This window comes from Bombus pyrosoma, linkage group LG8, assembly GCF_014825855.1.
Source record: "Bombus pyrosoma isolate SC7728 linkage group LG8, ASM1482585v1, whole genome shotgun sequence".
Taxonomy (NCBI): Eukaryota; Metazoa; Arthropoda; class Insecta; order Hymenoptera; family Apidae; genus Bombus; species Bombus pyrosoma.
The window spans coordinates 464,529-480,929 of record NC_057777.1 but is presented as its reverse complement, the minus strand read 5'-3'; the positions used below and the strand labels follow the sequence as shown (position 1 = coordinate 480,929).

The 16,401-nt window shown below is 37.4% G+C and overlaps 2 protein-coding genes across 5 annotated transcripts in view; one reads left to right on the top strand and one right to left on the bottom strand.

Moving 5' to 3' along the window:
* The window catches only part of LOC122570398, a 67,259-nt gene that overhangs the window by 15,336 nt on the left and 35,522 nt on the right, over window positions 1–16,401 (bottom strand). The window lies entirely within an intron of this gene.
* LOC122570399 (TWiK family of potassium channels protein 18-like) lies at window positions 708–14,575 on the top strand. Its single transcript, XM_043732655.1, has 6 exons — window positions 708–2,491; window positions 3,992–4,476; window positions 5,097–5,268; window positions 13,873–14,029; window positions 14,269–14,347; window positions 14,504–14,575. Exons 2-6 carry the CDS (start codon window positions 4,168–4,170, stop codon window positions 14,525–14,527), a joined length of 741 nt encoding a protein of 246 aa, XP_043588590.1. The 5' UTR covers window positions 708–2,491; window positions 3,992–4,167; the 3' UTR covers window positions 14,528–14,575.

The following is a 16,401-nucleotide window of genomic DNA, read 5'->3' as shown; positions in this document are numbered from 1 at the left end:
TCGTTTATTATCTCGTATGACAAGAGAACCTGTCTGCATCCGCTTTCTTTCCTACTAAAACATAATTTACTTTATTAAATGTTCTTCGAATAAAAGAAAAGATACTAATAATTCAAAACATTGAGGATTTATTCACATTCCGTAGGATTTTCGCCAATTTAATGATTACCCATGACTACCGGATTACGATAATCAATGATATTTTGAAAATTCTAAAGAGGATAGAAGAAACGCACTGGTTTTTTTTTTATGTTAAATATAGCATTTACCGTTATTTAATCGTTTATATCAATCGTGCGCTTACGTGTAATAAGATTAAGAAATCGATAAAAGGTGGAACAGCCTCGGTTCATCCTCTCAGAGACACAAATCTTAAAACCGCTTTCGTATAAAAGAAAAGGAGAGAATAGCAAATGTAGCAAGCTCTTTCGCCGAAGTCTTCGTACATGTACAAATTCAAAATACATAAAACGAAGCCTCAGCAGGTGTCGTGATACCAACGAACGGTAGCATACTTACAAGACACAAGTACGCAAGAAATCGACGCCGGTGATAAATTTCAAAGGCGTGACGGAGACGTTCCGCGCGGTCGCATCTATAGGGTGTCCAGGAAGTTGCCAGTCGAGCAGGTCCAGCCCCGTTGAATTCGGTTATTTTTAGCGAAACGCTATTTTCAGTTCGACGTCTACGAAGCGAGTAACAAGGAATCAGTGCACGAGAGAGCCTCGTGGTGGTTTGGCTCGGCTCGTTTTCACGCAATTATCCATGTGGATCGTGAAACACACGCCATTAGACCCTTCCGGGAAATCGAATGCCATCGAGTGTCACGAAACATTTTAATAAAATAAATTCTGAGATAAATTGTTTAGATGAAATAATATCAAGTAAATAAATTATGACTTTGAATGGTTCAATATACGAAAGTTATTATATTAGTGGATTTTAAGTTACACAGATTCAAAGCATAGTTGATTAAACTGTCCAGCTCTTACGGCGAATAAAATTGGAGTCTCTGGATTTTGTTAACGCTTTGTGATTAACGAATTTATAATTGAAAGTTTGTGTAAAGAATAGATGTTTGTTTTCAGAAGAATTGGCAGTAGATCGTAGAACGTTGTACTTTTTGGAGACTCGTAGATTTCTTCGAAAAGATACATTTAAATTACACGTAAAATTACATTTTAATTTTGTTTAAATTATTCTGCACGGTTGCAGAGATTCGATTTATCTTTAAGAAGAAAGTGAGGTAAAAGTGAAATAAAGAAAATTATCTTGTTTTTTTTTTTTTTTTTTTTGGAAGAATTATTATATTTTTCGATGAATGATCAGAAATCGACAATAACTTTGACGTAAACAGAAAGCGTGAATTTCAAGAAGAGCCAAGTAATTCAATTGTTCTTGACAATTATCAAAATCGGAAAAATCGTGGAACATGTAAAGAGATTCACAAGGAAGAGGAATTGAAGTATCTTCTGGGAGAAAAATGATTTACAAAAAGAAACGTGCAAGTCCAAGAAGAATGGATTCACGTAGCACGTGTCAACACGTGGCGAGTCGTCTCGACAGTGTGTCTGACTCAAAGGCACAGGCTAGTCTATATTTAAAACGCCACGAGGGTATCTAAGTCACTCTGAAAATCCTGAAAAACCCAAAAAAGCGAGGAAGAAAGAAGAAACAAGAAAACTAAAACGTGACGCAAAGATAAAATGCAATACGTAATTCGAATAATGCTCGAATAGCTTCGATCTATAATTTTGCTTGCAAAAGGGACTAAAGAAAATTTCCAGCATTTCTAAGAATCCTTCGAATGTCCGAGGAATCACGACAGAGCTGATCCATTAACGCGAGAAGTAATATGAAAAGGCCGAGAACCTGGACAACTAATTTCAAGTGATCGAAATCGAACGGAACGAAATTTTCAAAGTCAAAAAAGAGAGACGATAAATAAAGCAAAGAACAGGCATAGGTGCGAATCAGAGAAAAACAATAGGAAGGGAATGGAAATCGAAATCAAAGGGGGACAGCTTGGATTAATAATAGTGATCGAAAAATTCAAGATCGGACGATAAGATAAACGGGATTTTCGCTTCTTGAGAAATTGATCGTTCCTTCGGCGAAACGTATACTACGACCTGACAATAGATTTCGTTAAACTCGTTTCCGATTCTTGGCGGGTCGCGGACGAAGTCGATAGCAGGAGAGAGGTTGTGCATTCGAACGATATAATCCAGGAAAAGGCAGAAGGGACAGGACGACTGGCGATACTGACGTTTCCTATTAAACGGGACCGTGTAATTTTGCTATTGCGCCGGGTCAGCGATCGCGTATAATCGGCGCTCCCCTTTTTAGCATTCTACCGTGTTCCTCCTATTAATTTATCTGGAACGGATCGCGGAGGCCAGAGGTAAGGCAGACTTTTATCCGGAAACGGCCGGTCGAGGGATCGTCATGCGGGCGGACCAAGAGGAATTGGACCTTCTGACCTAAACGGGTACGTTGACGAATAGGGCGTTCGCTTTCGAATGCCCGAAAGTAATGTACGTGGAATATCCTTCGAGAGTATACGGATATACTCGCTTATTCCTGATAAGATATATCTCAGTTGCCAAAGCAGGAAATTGAGATAAATTAAGACGATGATAAATAAAAGGATAAAAAGAACAAGGAGATGATAAAGAATATTAAGTGTAAATAAATTGCCAGTGTGACTCTGAAACGATTGCCTCTTCTCGGCAATGTACAATATAACGTACCTGTAAAATAATACAACGTATATGATATATCGTTATATAACACAATATATGTATTTAAAATGTACTCAGATATTTGCCTGTTCTTGATCAGATAATCGAGGTTGTTAAAATAGAAAGCAATAAGCAGGAACAATAAATAACGGCGCATGTAAAAATAATCATATAACGTTGAAAGAAATAGGAAAAAACGATAGGAAACATTAAATATGTATTATTGAACGGACAGGTAGATTAGGAACATGATTTTGATACAATGTCTGTTCTCGACAGTGCATATCATTCGGTACGATATAATAAACTATCGTTCAGAATCTAAAAAATGTTTGATACGAAAGCCGACAACATCATCATTATAAACTTCTTCTTCTAACTTGAATCAAACTTAAGAGCATAATTAACAAATTGTATGATACGTAGAGAAAAAGAGGAAGACCCTTAAACCTCGTTCCATAGAGTCGTATAGCCACGTAAAACCCGGAAGAAGGCCAAAACTTGGAGCATACGTTTACTCCGCTCGTGTTACAGAGAAATGAAAAGGGTGGTCCTGAGCTCACGGTCGACACGGTATATGCCTGACTTCTTTTTTTATTTTACGACTGCCACCGAAATACTTTCGTAATGGTGCACGCTGGGCTAGCGTCGCGACGCGGCGTCGGATATTTCACGCATGTTAGATCTTCGTCGCGTCCAACCGCGACAAACGACCTCCGTCATTACGCAGGAAACTTTGAAATTACGCCTCTTCCCTCGCGTTTGTTACATCTACGATCGGTTCGTTAACCTGACAAACTGACCTCTTAATAATCTCGAAATGGCTACCTTTTACCCTCAACTTTCTTTATTAGATAATCTTATAAGGATTGTCGACCCTTGAAGAAATTTTCTTGTGCATGAAAATTCAATGCTTTATAACATTTAGTTCTCTGTAATAAACCATTGCTAGATGAAATCGCCGTAATAAACTACCAATTTCTCTATGATCTGAGCAAAGATATAAAGAAAAACAAAGGAAATCTAATAAAGCCTAGCAAAATTTCTGTTGAAAATTTCAACAATTTTTCTACAGATATAAACCTAATATTGGCAGCGACCAATACATCCAACGCTTGAACCAACCACTCTGATCCATATCGCCCTCAAAAAGGCAACATTAATAAAGAAAGAAAAGAAAGTCCTTCGTAAAAACCTTCTAAATTGAAATAAGATCCATCTTTGAAATCTCACCAATTTCTCTACAGGTACAAAACGTCATAAACAATAATACACCACCACTCTCCACGGATCACGGACCACGGACCACCAGCGGACCACTCTCGAACGGTTCGATAGAGTCAAAGTCAGAAGCGAATAGAACGAGCGTAAAGTGTGAAAGAAAAGGCAACGATATCTCGAGTGGTCGGATGCCGGATGAAAGATGGAAGGGGATCGAGCATCGTATTCGACGTCCAACAGAAATTGGCAGCGTGGAAATTATCGGGTCCGCGGCGGAAGGCGAAGAAAACGAAGGCGGAAGCCGTGGGGCGAGAGGATCGCCGACTGGACCAGGGCTCTGATAGCCTTCCTCTTCAGCAACGTCGGTATAGTGTGCCTGGTGGTCGGATATACCATAGCCGGGGCCTTCATCTTCACCCACATCGAGGGTAGAAACAACCTGGACATCGTCGGGAACGTGATCAGGTTGAGGAACGTGACAGCTGCCACCCTCTGGGAGCTTACGTCCAAGGTGGCCACTTTTTCTTTTATGCTATTTCCGTTTCATGGTTTCGAAAGAAAATTTTACTTCGGTTGGTTTTAGTAGGTGCGAGAATTATGGTTGACAATTTTTCTTCGACCAGTGATTTATGGATTTAAAGAAAAAGGCTTGCGAAAAAGAGAAAATACTTTCAATATCTTTGTAAGCGTCCGTAGAATATTATAGTACGTTATAATATCTTATAAATTCTTATTAACAATTTTTCTGGACATGTCGGTAACCTTCGATTTGAGAATTTTCAGCTTTTTCATTAATGTCGCAGAAACGTTTTTACGACAATTAAATCCGGTTCATAGATTTGTGAAATGAAATGAACAGGTATTTGGGTACTATGGTATATAGGTAAATTTATCGTTATTAAACAAGTAGAACAATTCTTTTTCATTAAGATGACTGTTAACTTTTGAACAGCGTTCAATTTCCTTCTCTCTTATTTCCTTGCTGCATAGTTTAATGTAAAAAGTACGTTTTAAAAATTGGATTAAATTGAATAGGTGCATTTCGAAAGTCGAATAAAAAGTATACATTTTGAAGAGATTAAAAACAACAAAATTCTTATCCTCTTTATTTCCTTGGTTGGTCACGCGCAGGAGAACGTGTTTTCCGAGAGGATCTGGAAAGCGAAAGTGAAGGCGATCCTCGAGAACTATCAAAAGAAAATGGTAATGGCCATAAAGAATGGCTACGATGGCGGGGAGGAAAACAAAAGGTGGAGCTTTGCTGGAGCATTTCTCTATTCTCTTACGGTGATCACTACTATCGGTGAGTTTATCTTCTTATTACACCTATCTATAAGACATCTTATTAAGACATTTTTATCTCGTTGCACCTCCCATTCCTATTCAGTTTTCTACAATTTAGTTGTAAGAAAGAATTGGATTCGAAGGAAATAAAAAGGAATCTTAATTTCTTTCTTCCATTAAAAAAACAGAACCATCGAGCTATAAATATCCTATAACCACTCCATTTTTTGCAATTTGGTCGGAAGAAAGAGATACAAAACATGTAGAGAAAGAGGTAAGAAGAAAAAAGCAGATAAAATCTATCGAAACGTGAAACTTCTCCTTCTCGACCGTTTTTTTTTTTTTTTTTTTTTTTTGTTCAACTTGTTTGAAAGAAAGGAGTGGATCCAGAAATATTAAAGAAAAAGTAATAAAATTTTCATTGCATACATAAAGGTTTCATTTCCATTTGTTTTTTCTTTTTTTGTCATATGATTGAAAGAAAAAAAGAGATTAAAAAGATAGCTTTATTTTCATAACGTAGACGTTTGGTTTTGATTCGGTTCTTTGGATGAAATGGATTTAAAAATGTTACAGAAAATGACAAAATTACTGTAAGATGAGTCTAAAAAAAAAAAAGAAAAAATAATAATACTAGATATAAATATAATATCTAAAAATCAGAAACGCTTCTACTCTCTAGCAATGTGGATTACCATCCATTTCTGCAACTCCATTTACATGCTCATAACCACACCATAAATTACAAACACTTCTAAAAAAAAAAGAGAGAGAGAGAGAAATTATTCCGAGTGGGTTCAATTTATCCGCTTGCATAATCATCGTCCTTAACGTTACAAGAAAATTGTACCTACTACTCGAGAGAAGAAAAAGCCGGGAGAAAAAAATCGAAAAAACAAAGGGGTGAAATAGACGGCAGAAAGTAGAAACATACACGAGAGAAACACGACAGTTTTTGCCGGGACAAAGTTTAATGTTTCGCGTCGGACGAGCCTCGACCTGGCTAACCAGCTTGCAAAAAGAATGGTTAATGCCGAAAAGAGGAACACACGGACGCGAGTGACCTTTAGCGTTTGAAATGTAGCCGCCGACTCGAGGAACGAGTGTTTTCAAAGTTCCAACGAAGGAAATTGCGATCCAGTCTACCTGTGATCCGCTGGATAAATCTGTTTGCTAGGTTTGGTCCAGCAGGGGCCAAACAAAATTAGATTAAGATCTGTGTATGTAAGGGTGTAAAGGGAGATGCGTTTTATTTTATTTCTCTTTTTTCTTTTTTTAGAAGTTACAGGATATTTACGCGTGTTCTCATCAGTGAAAGATAGAGACTTGGATCTCGCTCTTAAAATATGGAATTTGAATAAATTATAACGTTCTGTGAAGCCAACGGCTTATTTTAAGCTAAGGGCGTGAGGATATTACGTTTTATATAAAATACCGTGACGCGGAAGAAGAAGAAGAAGTTAGTTTTGCGAATGCTAAGCGAATGTAATTTCTTGCTCACTAATTCTTCGTTTCAAGATCATATAATAAGATAGGTAAGTCGATTAAAAGTCGATCAAAATTAACGAAAATTTCCTAGACATATCTTTGACGCTTTTAAAAGATTATAACGCGGAGATTAGAAACATATAAAGGGCAAGAACAATTTAAAATTAAAAGTTTGCCTTTTTTTTTTATTAATTATTACAATTACGGTTTTCCTGCTGTAGTTGGTCAGTTACGTCAAGGTTTACTGATTTCTGATTTCAACGGGACACAGGGAATCAGACGATTAATTAATCAGGAACGATACACAGTGTCGATCGGAAGATCGATTAAGATCAACGTCCCAGGGAGTAGCTTCGTTAATCTCAGGAGGTCGACCGATCGGTGACTCAGCTCGGCCGTTAATTAATTTCCGGCCTAACGAACTCTCTCGTGTATGATTCGCAGCTTGTCGGCTGTCTTCTATGTATACCAAAATCGTTTCCCAGTAACGGCCGCGCCGATTTCTCGACATCCAGGAAATACGAAACTGTCCAACCGGTGTAATTAAGTTCTTCCACTTTTTCCCTTTTTTGTGGTTGCTTTAGATATTTTCTATCTCTTGGAATACACGCTTGGCTCCAAGAAGTATCGATTTAAAGGAAATCCGTTGATGGTTTATCGATAAGAAAAGATAAAATGGCGCGTCTTAATTAAGTTACTTTTGAAGTTTTGATTCTGATGGGAAAAGTAAGAGTTTCGGGAGAAAAATAACTTGTGTCTTTCGATAAAGTCTTTTTTCGACCTTGTTCGTTAAAAAATATTCAAGAAATCTGAAGAATATTCGAGAAACTAATAAAACCATCTAAATTTATGAAATAAATTATTCATAGAGAACGGATATTTATTGCAACACTGGATACGAATATTTTATTCGTTCTAAGATTCTATAATCTCACTTTATCTTAAATGTCTAATTAATATCAAATTTTTTATCATTTTTTAATCATCTCTAAAGCTTTCCTCGTTTTCGGTAACGATAAAAAATGTTTCAATACCGATGTGAATTGATCGAAAAGGAAATGACAGATGATATATCGCCTTAATAACACTTAATGCACTAAGAAAACGATAAAAAAGGGGTTCTAGTAGTTTGTCAAGAAAACGTGGCGATACAGTATCGGCTTAGATTGTTTGTCGAGCGAAGCACACTCGAGACAGGAGTACCAAAACAGGAATACGAAAACGCGTTAGTCGGAGGAATTAATTATACGAAAAAGCAACGGGATTCGGCACCGATTGTCAGACGACTTAAAGGATGAAGTCGATAACGAGGCAGACTGGTTTACACGAGGGACTTCGGCTGAGTTTACCTGCAAGTTTGTCCCTCGTTACAGAAATTGCGCGTCGTTCGATCATTTGGGTACACACAAACCCCGTTAAACCCCGTTAAAGTTTCGCCGGACTATTATCTTAACTGAAACTCGCTTGGTCAAAAGAGAGAGGCCCGCTAGTCGTAGTTAAAAATATTCCAAGATCACAGATCATTTACCTTCAACGTCTTCAACGTGTATAAACCGATGGTTTTACAGATGGTCCAAAAGTACAGAAATAATTTTTATCGAGAGAGAGAAGTTATTGTTAAATATAGAATCTAAGAATATTGGTTCTTAGATTATTTTTTGAAGGAGAAGATTTGTTACTGGCTTTTTTGGTTTCTTTATAAAAGATATTTATTCCTATAGAGTGCTTTTTATAAATTTAACGCGTAGAAGTTTGTTTCTTTAGATTTTATTTTTACAACGAGATAAATGCCTCCTTTAGATAGCAAAATTTCGTTTTACTCGCTCGTGAAATTGAGTAGAGTTTCGAAGAAGATTTTCTGTCATTCGCAAGATTAAAATCTGTATATTAAAGAAATACTCTAATAGCCAAATCTGACGAGCTAAACATAGACGACGCGATGTGACGGAAATCGACCGTAGCACGACCTTCGCTCGATGATCTTCGGAGGTCGCTTCGAATATGAGTCAATTAATTTCCGATTCAGCGTCGTTGACCGCGTTTTCGAAGGACGTGTTTAGCCCAACCCAACGACAGTCTGTTCCACGCGATAAAACCGAAAATCCACGATTAAAAACTTTCCAACTGGTTTAAATCCGAATAATTTCGCTGTTCGATGTACACTGTCGCCTAAAAGTATGCGAACGATTGTTTATTTTTGATAAAATGTAATTTGGTTAGAAAGTTATAAGCAGAAAGACCCAGAATGATTTTAATCTTTATTAGAGCTATCGCACGATATTACGACGCGATAAAATTTAGTTTTACAAATTAGCGTACAGTAAACGAATTCGCAACTACAAATGTTACTATTTAAGCAGTTCACTATCCTCGAAGCAGTTCCCGTCAAGTAACAGATAGGATAAAAAAAGATTCACGATGAATTCCTAGGAGAATCCCGTACGAAAACAGACGAGATTGACGAAAGTTTGTTTCCATAGGGAGATCAAAACACGAAAAAACTACGATATCGGAATAACGAACGCGACCATTCGACGCGCGAATCATTCACCAACAGAAAAATCCCCTGAAAAAGGAATAGCTGATCGATCGTTGAAACATTTATGCGAGCCTCGCGAAATACCTGCTGGTATACCGAACACGCTGTACAATATCTTGCAATTATTCTAAATATTTCCAGGCTCCAGTATTAAATATGTCCAGTTTTCGTAGTAGCGAAAAGGAAATCATTCCATTCATCGACATGTGTAACGTATTATTACACCCACTGCACTTACCCCTTGCATAAAAACGAACATGTAGCACTCACTCTGTTGTCTTGTTAACTGGCCAGCGTCCCTTCCCTCACTTCTCGAATTTTCCTGATCAGTAAGTTTAATTCTCCGCAGGAAGATAAAAGGCAAAGCTTATCTTTTAAATCTTTTCCGAATATATGAAGTGACTTGGTATATTCTTGAAGCATCATTAAAATAATAATTCCAACACTTTGCCGAGGTTCCCCCAGAGGCAACGCAAAATGAAGTAAATAAATGCTCTTTAGGAGAACGCGGTTTATTGGAAACGTCATTAGAGCTGAAAGCTATATATTACATATTCATGAAGTTTAATGAAATTAGTAGCAGTGTACTTTAGGAAAGTTCATTGATGCTTATTACCTGGCTAGTTGTCTTTGTCCTCGGCTCTATGCATAAGGGGCAATGCTTGGCTTGCAGTCGATGAACAAAACAGGACTTAGTAGCGAGGAAAATTGGAGGCAATGGAGAGCGAGTGCGGCATCCCTGAGTGTGTGTAGGGGATAAATGCGGCGAGTGTACATAATATATCACTAATGCCGATGAATGGAACGATTTTCTTTTCGCTATTACGAAAACTGGACTATCACGATCGTATTGGTCGTATTAACGCTAATAAGTCTCAAGGTCCAGCTGGGCTATAATTCACGCTTATTATATGTACTTCGAATGGCTACTCGAAAAATTAGATGACGTAAATAATAGTACGTTCCAAGCTATATTTAACGTCGACTATGATACTTATTTTTTAGGCAAAAACAAAAGAAGGCCACTGGCGTTGGTAGATCGAGGGAATTAACGTGGGGAACTTTTATCGCGTTACAGGCGATACAGGTATAGGTGAGCGCGCGCGTGCACGCGACCTTTCAATTAATTCCCGGGGGCCTCTCGTCCCTTCCTCGCCCATGTCCCATCACCCTCTTCTGGCTTCGAGACGAGACCCAGCTATCCGCTTTATCTCAACCGTGATTACAGGCTAGCAGCATCAGCCTAAAAGGGTAGGCTAGTCGACAGGCAGATCGATTCGCGAGCCGACCGTAGCCCGGCTAACGATAACCGCTTTCGGAACGTGTGAAAATTTTCGAGGACACGCCAATTTAATCGCCACTACAGTGGTGAACTGGCGTTGTACAGGGGATGCGGGGATCGGATAGTCGATCGATGGCAGTACCTTATATCCTGCCCTTATATCCTATTCCTTATTTGGAGGAATGTTCAGGCCAGCGGCTCTTAATCTAGCGTATGCGCATAAACTTTCAGGAATACGCTGATTGCTTACTAAAATGTTTATAATTTTATAAAATATGTTGAATATTTATGTCACTTTTTCTGTTTATCGATATATGGATAACGGTGGGAATAAAACCACGTATAAGATAAGATATACTTGTAATTCATTGATAACGGCACATCGATTAATCGCAAATGGAATACGAATTAGCGTTTCGCGGTAAAATGATCAGAGTCGTCAAAGGGAGCACTCGGAAGTTTCGTGGACCGATACGAAACGCATAAATCATCGAGGATCCGCGTAATCAGCGTCGCGTGGCGCTCATTGACGGATCGAGGACATTAGTGACAGTGTAACATGACGCAAAGGAATTATTGGTGATTAACCGAAAGTACCGGGAACCGATGTGTCTTGGTAGGCCAACGGGACGTGCTCGTTACACTAGAACCGGATAATTTCACCGTGGGTCAACCAATCAATTATCAAGATTAATCGCAGCACGCTCGATAATTTGCGACAACGCTTTATTTGACCGGCGAATTTATTAATAATTCAACGTAATCGATGGTAGTCCCTCTTGTATTTCTGACTCTTCCCCTTACGATAGAACCTTGACTATCCCAATTTAATCACGCTATATTAGACCGTCCAATTTTTCACATAATCAATTATACATACAGCCGTATAGCAATTATATATATATATATATCGATGCGTAAGTATAAGTATAATTTTGTAACAAGGTGCAAAATTGTTATTTTTCGAGTCAGATACACGGAATTCGCTCGTCAGTAGATGTATGTAGATTTTCGCGACTAACTGTATATTCGTCTTTAGCGTTTACTTAATAAAATGTTGTAGGTTTTCCTCTTACTAGGATTATTATTGCTATACAATTTTGTCGAATGTATAATAACATTGTATAATAATACATAGTTTTATTACAAATTATAACCTAACTTAGAAACATAATCTTGCCAAAAATAACTTGGATTAAATTATAAACTCACTGTGTCGTGTTTTCATAAAGCGCTTGAATGTCACGAAGAAAAATTCTCAAGAGGTTGGCGCTTAATAGAAAATTCGATAAACGAGTAGAAAACCCTCGGTATCAACACTTACAAAGACATAAGGTCCCTCGAAATCGCTTTACCACTGGAATTTAATCACCGAGCACCGTTCTCCAGGCCGGATACCGGAAACCCAAAGCCTCTGACGGCTCGCGCAGCGCTAAACAAATCATCGTGCCGTGAATCGCCGATAAATTATAATAAAGCGGCTTGGAACGTAAATACTCCGAGGCTGGTTTCCGGCTGTATTGGCCTCTCCGTGCTCTCCCGGTGTTTTCGAGATATCGATGTTTTCCGTTTTCACGCATACGCGTTCTCGCTACATACACAAAGTGGATCAAGTGTCTATTCTATACAACGTGGGTCTAAATTCGTAGTACGAGCGAAGCTAGGAAGATTCTATGGCTCGAAACAAGACGAAAATCAAGAATAACAAAATTATGTTGAAGGCTTCATTTTTGAGAAAATGGAGTTTGGAAACCTGCCAAGTATGCGTGTACTTGGCTAATTCCCGATTGGGTAAGAGCGGTTCTTGGAAAATTAAAAATTCCATAGCTAACAACATTGAAAATATGAAAATCGTTGAAACGAACAATTCAGAAATATCGAGATTTCGAAGTTAACAAAAAATTTGGAAGATTATAAATTTCATAATTTAGACGTTTGAAAACGTGAACATTTTTGAATTCAGAGATTCAGGAACTTGGGGATGTAGAAGCATGACAAGAAAAGAGAACAAGAGAGATTCGACAAATTAGAAATTCGAAAATTTAGAAGTTTTAGAAATGTAACGAACAAAAGACTCGGAAAATTGGAAATTTGATAATTTAGAGGTCCAGAAATTAAAGAATTTGGAGTTTGAAAATGTAGAAATTTGAAAAATTAAAAAATTTATCGGTTTAGAATACGAGAATTTTCAGAAGTTTGCAAAAGTAGCGGCAAAGATCTAGACGCCAGGCGCCAGAAAGCAATGTAAAAAGGGTAAACAACTTTAACGTCCACGATTCTCGGATATTCACGGCTCTTTTCGCCTTTCGTAATCCTTCGAATACGATCCATAATTTGATGGAACGAGATTCCCAGAAGGGTTGCTCGTAAAATCTCGGCTGGAAAATGATCGTGGGCGATATCGTCGGAAACTTTTGACTTCCCTTCAGCGATCTTTACGACGCTCGACAGGTGTCGAAGGGTCGACGGTAACTTATAGTCGATTAAGTAATTAATATCGTACTCTCGCGAGAACACGCTCGATCAGGCATTCCTTTCTTTTTATAGTCAACGCGCGTTCAACTTTACACTTGGTGACTGACGACCGTTGATTCTGAGAGGGGATTTTAATTAAAATACTCGCGGTTGATGCTGTTACAAAATGTTACCGAACTGTAGATAAGATCAGGTTCTCTTCTTTTTTTATTTCGAAAATTTTCTAAATCGAATCTGCTTAAAGATTATAGGCAGGTGCAATAACTCGCGAAAGTATTCGAACATTTACCACAGAAAAGGATATAGTAGAACTCCATTTATCAGAACTTGTCGGAGAACAAACAGTTTATATACAATTGGAGTTCGTATAATAGGAGCTCATCAATTATCTCTACCATTTACCATTTTTCGTTCATATAATAGGAGCTCAGGTTCAGATAAATGAATTCAACCAGCAAAAGTTCATTTAATCGGGCATTAACTAAAATTTCGTTCGGACAAACGGAGTTTATATAAACAGAATTCTACTGTAAATATATCGCGCCTCTTATTACAATATCATGAATGATTCGACAGATTATAGAGATCCATAATTGAACGCAAAATCGTTATGTAATTGTGAAGATGATGAATCAAGTTCAGAGCGTAATTACATCATTATACTATATTTGTTATAACAGTCGTTATTATAATCCGATGTTTTTAACATAACTAAGAACAAGAGAAAAACAGTCGATACATTCTCTTCACGAACAAGTGAAAATTTACGTGTTCGTGGCTTTTTTCAATGAAACGAAAGGAAGGATAAGGAAGAAACGACGACTTTTCTTGTTTCACAGGTTACGGAAACATTTGTCCAAAGACGAAATGGGGCAAAGTGGTGACCATAGTGTACGCCATAATAGGCCTGCCACTTTTCTTGCTATATCTAAGCAACATCGGTGACATTCTTGCGAAAAGCTTCAAATGGACCTACGCTCGTTGCTGTCTGTGCAAGTAAGTATTCTCCTTTTCCTCTTATTTCGTTTTATTTCACCCATTTCTACTTTTATTGGATCGTTAGCGGAAACCTTAAAATTCGATTTGTGAAACCATCGTTGTTAGATCAATCTACTTAATTGTTCAAGGACCAAAGAAATTTGCCTTTTCTCTTCTTTTAGATCCAGAGAATTCTGGTACCTTTACTTCTTTTTCCTTCGATAGGGATTTTTTTTCTTACTTTCTTTTCTTTAAAGATGTCGCAGAAGGCCATTAGAGACGGCGCCAAGAGGAAATACTCATGATGACGCGGATGTAAGGAGAAATCATTGGCAAGTAAGTTACGTGTTAAAATTTCGTTAACGCGTAAATTTATATACAAATTTCCTTTGTATTAGAGAAGTAATATTTGCGAAAAATTCTGTAGTCGCGCAAAATTCTCAGAGAAATAATTATAAAATCAGAAAACGGTATAATTTTACGATAATATAGAGGCATTTGTCGACAGATGGTTGACATAGATGGAAGAGAAGTTGATTCGTTCAGCGTGGACAAGAATATTTCCTTGGAAAAACACGATACGAAAGAGGAAAATGACGATGGCAGTAGTAGCAGTAGCTATGATCCTCAACAAGTCACTGTACCTTTGACACTATGTGTCGCCATAATGGTCGGGTGAGTCGTTAATATTTAATTAACCCGTATTTACAGATACATTTGACTAAGTAAATGATTGAAACATTTAAATATTGATAAATATTGAAACATGTAATAAATAAAGTTCCGTATTGAGAGGTTCACGCGTTGATATCCGCTACATGTAAATTAGAAAAAGCTAAAATAATAAACACGTAATGTTTATATTAAATTAAATTAAAAACGTAGGGAACGTCACATAAAGCTTAAATATCGTGGTGACCGAATATAAATCATACTCTGCAGCACACCGTTAAATGAAATTATTATTTTGGATATTGACGAAATTTCTTGAAGAAAAATTTCTCTCCTTGGTTGAAAGAAATATAGATCTTAATATTCTTGGCAAAGAAAATTTCCTTTATAACCGATTATAATCATAATGTGACGAAATTAATCGCAGACACTGATTAACAAATTCTCAAATTATCTTATTCGTCGATTTAAAATGGAAAATTTGTTATTCGTTGATCTATCGAAGGAAAATCGCGATTCCGAACGATCGTATCATTTGGAGGGACTTTTCAGGTACATTTGGGCCGGAGCCATCTTGTTTTCCGAATGGGAAGACTGGAACATGTTGGACGGTTCTTATTTCTGCTTCGTCTCCCTGTCGACCATAGGTTTCGGCGACATCGTGCCGGGTGACAAAATCTACGCGGCCCAGGGCCTCGATTTATCCTTCATCTTCTGCTCCATGTACCTAATGCTCGGTGAGTGCAGACCGACCTCACAATTTTATCGGTTTCGACGTTTAATGCTTCCAATTCCCTACGGACATTCACTTTTTTCATCCTCGTCCACTTTTGTCTTCCTTCTCTTCTCCTTTCCATCTTTAGATAAATAAAAATCACGCGCATTCGTAAAGTTTTCGAGCTACCAATTCGTAAATTGTCTCGTAAATGAGTTACAAAAATTTTATTCCACATTTCCCATCTATCTGTTTTTCATCTTTCTAGGTTTGCAGCAATCTCTAACGTATACGGATATCGCGTTTTTAATTTTTGCATAACATTTCAGAATTTTGATGCACTTAACTTGCACATTATTTAAAATATTTCAATTATATTCCAGCAAAGGAATTCTCGATATTCACAATATCAAATATCAAATAAAAAAAAAACATGAAATTGTACGTTAGGTAAATACAATTTTATATCGTTTTTTTAAGAAATAAAATCTATGTATAGTACAGAGGATATTATATTTTTTATCTTTCGAATATTAAAACGATCTCCCCTTTCAAACATTTGACATTTACAAAACTTTCAAAGTACATGAAATTCAATTTTAACTAAATACACATGTACCCATTAAATCTTTAATATCATTTTTCTGAAAAATAAATTGACGAATATTTTTCATTTTTTTTTTTTTATTTGTTTTTTACATAAAATTCCACCACTTTTCCTAGATACCATCTGCGACAAGGGTAACCTCCCGTATAGATCTTCGAGTCCACTGGACGAGTGTTTCGTCTAGCGTCCTGTTTGAATTGATATTTGTGAAAGGGCTGAACCGTGTCACCGTGACGAAATCCTAACGGCAGTTAATGTGTGTCGCGATTTAATAGTTCTATTCAGGCCGGTTTCCAAGCACGTGGACTTGACGACACGACAACGAACGTTTCGCTTAACAACGTTCTCGTTGATCCGATTCATTGAACGAATAATGTAATACAAGCTCGGAGGAAC